This window comes from Elgaria multicarinata, chromosome 16 (genome assembly GCF_023053635.1).
Source record: "Elgaria multicarinata webbii isolate HBS135686 ecotype San Diego chromosome 16, rElgMul1.1.pri, whole genome shotgun sequence".
Lineage (NCBI taxonomy): Eukaryota > Metazoa > Chordata > Lepidosauria > Squamata > Anguidae > Elgaria > Elgaria multicarinata.
The window spans coordinates 16,792,478-16,798,477 of record NC_086186.1 but is presented as its reverse complement, the minus strand read 5'-3'; the positions used below and the strand labels follow the sequence as shown (position 1 = coordinate 16,798,477).

The 6,000-nt window shown below is 46.6% G+C and overlaps 1 protein-coding gene across 1 annotated transcript in view; it reads left to right on the top strand.

The window, feature by feature from the left end:
- Window positions 1-325: 325 nt before the first annotated feature.
- The window catches only part of HDGFL3 (HDGF like 3), a 29,055-nt gene continuing 23,380 nt past the window's right edge, over window positions 326-6,000 (top strand). The window contains exon 1 of the mRNA XM_063142569.1: window positions 326-521. Coding sequence (XP_062998639.1) covers window positions 438-521 — 84 coding nt within the window. The 5' untranslated portion in view covers window positions 326-437. The remainder of the gene's footprint in view (window positions 522-6,000) is intronic.

The following is a 6,000-nucleotide window of genomic DNA, read 5'->3' as shown; positions in this document are numbered from 1 at the left end:
CTGCATCCCTCGATTCTCGGGGGCTGCTGCTGGTGCTGAGTCCAGGGCCTCCCCCTCCCCCCTTTTTGCACGCGCACACACACACACACACACACGAGAGCTCCCCTCTTCTTCCCTCCACCTCCTTCTCCTTCTCTTGCGCCGCCGCCGCTGACTGCTGCTGCGCCCGGGGCCCGTTCCTTCCCTCCGGAACCTATTGCTTTATTATTCGTATTATCTTTCTCTCCCCCCTCCCCGCTCTGATTTTTTTTATTATTATTATTTTTTGGAGGGGCGGCGATCGCATCTTCTTCTTCTCTTTCTCTCTCCCCCCCCCCCCGCGCACTCTCTCTCTCTCCCTCCCTCGAGTTTGGAGGATCGGGGGCGTAAGGGGAGGCCTGGCAGTGGTGCTGGGGGTTGCCTCGGACTTGGAGACGGGGAGGGGAGGGCTGGACCCGATGGCTCGTCCAAGGCCTCGAGAATACAAAGCCGGAGATCTGGTGTTCGCCAAAATGAAAGGTTACCCGCACTGGCCGGCCAGGGTGAGTACTGCCGGGGTGGGGGGTGGGGGGAGGCTGGAAGGAGGGCATTAAATCGGGGGGGGGGGCGGAATGTCCAGGGCCTCGATCCCAGCAAACACCACACACACACGCAAACAAACACACACCGCCCGGCCTGTCCCCGCGGGGCCCATCCCTTCTCTTTCAACCGCCCTCCCCCCAAATATATATATATAGGTTGGCTGCCGTTGCTTCTCCTTTCTCTTGCCGCTCGAGGGGCGTGATGGAGCCATTGCATTTGCGGAGAGGGAGGGGACGCACATCACCTCCATCCTTTATTCACCCCCCCTCCACCCGCCACCACAACGAGATAATAGAGGGAGTGGGGGTTCTTCTCTGCCCCTTCTCCAATCGGATCGCTCCCCCCCTTTCCTCCTCCTGCTCATTCTCTGATCTTCCCCCCCCCCTCTCTCTCTCTCTTTTTATCAGCATGCAAACCACCCCACCCCTTGGTAGCAAAAAGGGGGGGGGGGAGATGGTGGTAGGAGCGGGTGGTTGTACCTGAAGTATTGTTATTAAGGGGAGGAGGCAGAGACTGCCGCTGCATGACAATGATGCTCGTTTATTCTACTCTCTTCCCTTCCCTCCCCCCCCACCCCGAAACTCACTACTGAAAGCAACCACCACTATACCACCACCCCGCCCCCTTGCTCATTTGCAGGCAGCAGAAAGAGCGTGAGGTGGGGGGGGGTGTTCCCTGTCCCCTGATAAATGGTGATTTTAAACCATATAGGCGATGACACTTACAAGAAAGAAAAATATCTGCCCGGAGTCAGAACCTTTATCATGGTTCGATTTGGCTTTGAATGCCCAGTGAGCCTGCTCTAGCAAGGTTGGGATTGTGGCCTAGGAACCTGCACAAGGAGAGGGCATGGGATCCTGGCACTGCCTCAGTAACAGGGGAGGGAGCCCTGGCTAAACCCTCCCCCCAAAAGCTAGTGTTTTTAGAAGGCGGGGGGGCATTATTTGATTAAATTAGGGGAAATCAGGGGGTGATTTGGGTGCATTTCAAACCACCCCCTCCCCTTTTACCTTTTCCACCATAATATGAGCAGTCAAGTCTTGGATGCATCTGAAACTGAGTTTTCATTTTTGCGTTGCATGCCGGTTTCTCTCCGGCATGGAACTCTGAGAGTGGGCAGAGGTTAGGGGGTTGCCAACTTTTCATCTGGTCCATGTAAGCTTTGCTTTTTGAAACAGCTTCATATCCAGCAATCCATGCTGCGAAAAGCATCACTTCGGGTCATGCTGCAGTTACAGGTAGAAGAGGAGGCTAGGCTTGTGTTTGTGTGTGTGCTTTTCTGGACAGTTGGCAACTCTGGGAGAGGTGGCTGTAAGGTGACCAGATGTGCCCACCTGGTCCCTGTTTGTGAATGTAACTAATTGGTAACTGCACACTTAGAATACACTGTTCACCCTCATAGGACCCACAACACATAATACTAGCAATGAAACCAAGTTTGCATTCAATATCCACAAATCCACAGTAACAAGGAATCCATATATTTCAGGATCCATTTTTATTTCCGAAATCCAATATCTAATTTTGTCTTTGATCCCATAAAATAAAGAATAACATTTGACAATACACCATCCACTGTAGCTCAGTGGTAAACCATAGGTTTTGCATGCAGAAGGTCCCAGGTTCAGTTTCTGGTACCCCAGTTAGTTAGGTAACAAGTAATGGGCACCAATTTGGATGGTTTTAAAAGAGGGGGAGGATAAATTCCTGGAGGAGAAGGCTATCAATGGCTACTAGTCCTGATGGTTATGTGCTACCTCCAGTATCTGAGGCAGTAAGCTTGTGTGCAGGAGTTGCTGGGGAACTTGGGTTGGAGGGTGCTGTTGCACCATGTCCTGCTTTGTTGGTCCCTAGTCGACAGCTGGTTGGCCACTGTGTGACCAGAGTGCTGGACTAGATGGACCCTTGGTCTGATCCAGCATGACATTTCTTATGCTCTTAAATGTCTTCTGAGCCTGAGACCTTGGGGAGCTGGTCAGTCACAGTGGACAATGGTGGGCTAGAAGGACAAATAGTCCGACCTGGTGTAATGCAACTTCCTATGTACTGTCTGGACTTTATTACGTCACACATACCCCATTGATTTTGATCTCATGCAGGTTAGGGATGGATGGACCTAAGGGTAATTTGGGTTCAGCCTCCTGAACAAAAGCAGAAACTTCCATCCTAAAACATTGTGAGCAAATTTATCCATATAACAGAAGAATACAGCTTGTGACCACCTACATTGATTTCTTATTGCCTGTGTACACCAGTTGCTGGGGAACATGACCAGGAGACTGCTTTTGTACTGATGTCTTGCTTGCCTGTTTCATTTGGTCACTGTGTGAGCAGAATGCTAGAAGAGATGGACACTTGGTCCAATTCAGCATGGCCCTTGTGATGTTCTTATGCTCTTATCATACTTGCACGCAGCAAATATTCTTTGCACAGCATATTTTTGAAGACTTCTGAAAACATAGTAAAATATGGCTTGAGGATATATTGGAACTATCACAGGATTAGGTTTGAGTTCACTGTTTAAAGATGGGTTGAAAATGGTCCACTTCTAATACTCTCCTGAGTGTGCAACTATTATCCACCCATCAAAAACCTCATGAAAAAAGTTTATTTAGCATGTTGGAATCCATTTGCCTTATCTAATGTCTTAGATCAAGCAGTGGCTATCTTTGATACCACAGAGCAGAGATGGGGAAGATGTGGCCCACATGATGATGTTGTACTAACATATCCATCATCCTTGACCATTAGCCGTAGCAGCTGGGGCTGATGGAAGTTGGAGTCAAACAGCATCTGGAAGGCAAAAGATTCCCCAACTCTACCACAGAGGGAGAGAAGAAAAACCCCTAGAATAGTAGGATAGGTTTCTTCGTGATCACAACATGTCATTGTGGTTTAAATTCAACATTGCTATTCCTCTTAAATGTATCATCTACTAAAAAAAAAGTTTATTTGCTCACAGGAGGTCAGAAAGTTCAATGGTGATGTTTTAACATGAAGCAATTGGATGGGAGTGATCCAGTAGACATTTTTACTTAGACTTCCAAAAGTTTATTGACAAAGTCCCTCACCAAAGACTCCCGAGTAAACTTGGCAATAACTGCTTAAAGAACAGAAAGCAGAGAGAAGCAGTAAATCATCAATTCTCACAATGGACAGATGTAAACCATGTCCCACAAAGCTCTGTGTTGAGACCAGTACTTTTTTACTTGTTCATAAAAATGAACAGTGAGGTGGCCAGATTTGCTGATGACATCAAATTGCTTAGAGTGGTTGAAACCAAAAGAGATTGCGAAGAGCTCCAGAAGAGTCACTCCAAACTGGGAGAATGGGCATTAAAGTGGCACATTTTAACAAGTGTAAAGTGATGCATGTTGGGGCAAAAAAAATCCCAACTTCACATATACATGGATGGGATCTGAGCTAGCAGTGACTGCCCAAGAAAGAGACCTTGGGGTTGTGGTGGGTGGCTTGATGAAAATGTCAACTGCGGGTGCAGCTGCTATAGAAAAGGCAAATTCCATGTTGGGCATAAATAGAGAAGGAATTGAAAATAAAACTGCCAACATCTTATTCCCTTTGTACAGATCTAGTGTGTGGCTATGCTTAGAATATTGTGTGCCTTTCTGGTCACTGCAGTTCAAAAAGGAGATGGTAGAGTAGAAAGGGGCAACCCAAATGACGAAGTGGCTGGAGCAACTCTCCTATGACATCCTTTGGGACTGTTTAGCTTAGAAAAATGGTGAATGAGGGGAGATATGATGAATTATGCATACTGTGGAGGGAGTGGATAGGAAGACATTTTTGTCCCTCTCTCATCTGAATGGTGGGAGACTCAGGTCAGATGGAACAGAGGAACAAAGGAAGTGGCCTTATACTGACCCTGTTCAGAGGACACCTTGAACCATGGCTTTAACCACAGTGGTTAAGCCAGAAAGTTGGTCCGTGTTCAGAAGACACCTTAAACCATGGCTTTAACTATAGTGAATAAGGCTTTTTGCCTTGGTCACCATGGTTAAAGCTATGGTTTAAGGTGTCTTCTGAAAACACCCTGGCTTTCTGGCTTAACCACCATGGTTAAAGCTGTGGTTTAAGGTGTCTTCTGAACAGGGCCAATGAGTCAAACCATTGATCCATCTAGACCAGTATTGTTGGCACAGACGGGCAGCAGCTTCCCAGGATTTGAGGCAGGAGTTTTTCCTGCCCTACCTGGAGATGCTTGGAATCAAACCTGGGACCTTCTGCATGCAAAGCAGATGCCCTACCACTGAGCACATCTATGCATTCACTATCACAAGATGTAGTGAGGGCCATCACCTTGGGTGGCTTTAAAAAGGGATTAGACATTGATGGATAAGGCCATCAATGGCTGGTAGTCATGATGGCTATATATTACGTCTAGTATCGGCAGCAGTATACCTCCATATTATTCCAGTTGCTGGAGAACCCAAGTGGAAGTGTGCTGTTGCTTGTTCGTATCCCGCAGGTCCCTGTGGGAACAGAACCCTGAACTAGACAGGCCTTTGGCCTGATTCAGCACAGGTATTCTGTTCTTATGTAGCAGTATTTCATTTCAGACCTACTCATATCCCATGGTACAAGCCAGCCCAAATCATTCTCTTTGTATCTCATTGATTTCAAAGAAAGGGAAGAACAACAGACCGTTAGGACTGCAAAGAGCTTCAATGTGTCTTTAGTAACCAATCTATACATGGGCAATGGTCCATTTGAGCAGAGGTACGCATCTAAGCCTGTTGAAATACCTTTGGGTTGTATTGTTGCAATGACTCCCAAATGACTCCCTAACAAAGGGCTCAGAGATCTAATGGTTAGGTTGCCAGTATCGAGATGCATTGGCAAGAGGATGAAAAGATTTTGCTCCCAGATTAAGGAATCACCAGATGAGCCTTGAGCCCAAACAAAAATTGAATTGCTCTTGTGCATCTTCTTTCTTTTCTTTACATTCAGAAGCTGCCAACATCATGGGGTTATTCTACTACAATTATTCCTATGTTATCTGTTTCTCTGTATTCTGTGTTGGCAACTTGTTCCGTCAATCTCCAAACCTGGAGATCTCAAAGAAGTTCCTCTGGGGCCATAGTTTACATTAACATCACTCAGTGAGTCAAATATATTTGTTTATGACTGAAACTCATCACAAAACAAGACTCTGTGTTTAACGCACAAGGAAGATACATGCGGCATTAAAAACACAGCTCAAATGAATACTACCATTCACTAGGATTACAATGACCAAATGGTTGTTATCTAGAACAGGAAGTGATTCTGACATGCTTTCCTGCTGATGGAGAAGGGAGTCAGAACTTGTCAAAGAGCCTTCTGAGATCTTCAAACAGCCCTGAGGCTGAACATAGTTAGAGTACAGTTGTCCCTAGGTGCAATAAATAACAGGTAGTGTGGAGAAAATTCAACTGCCAG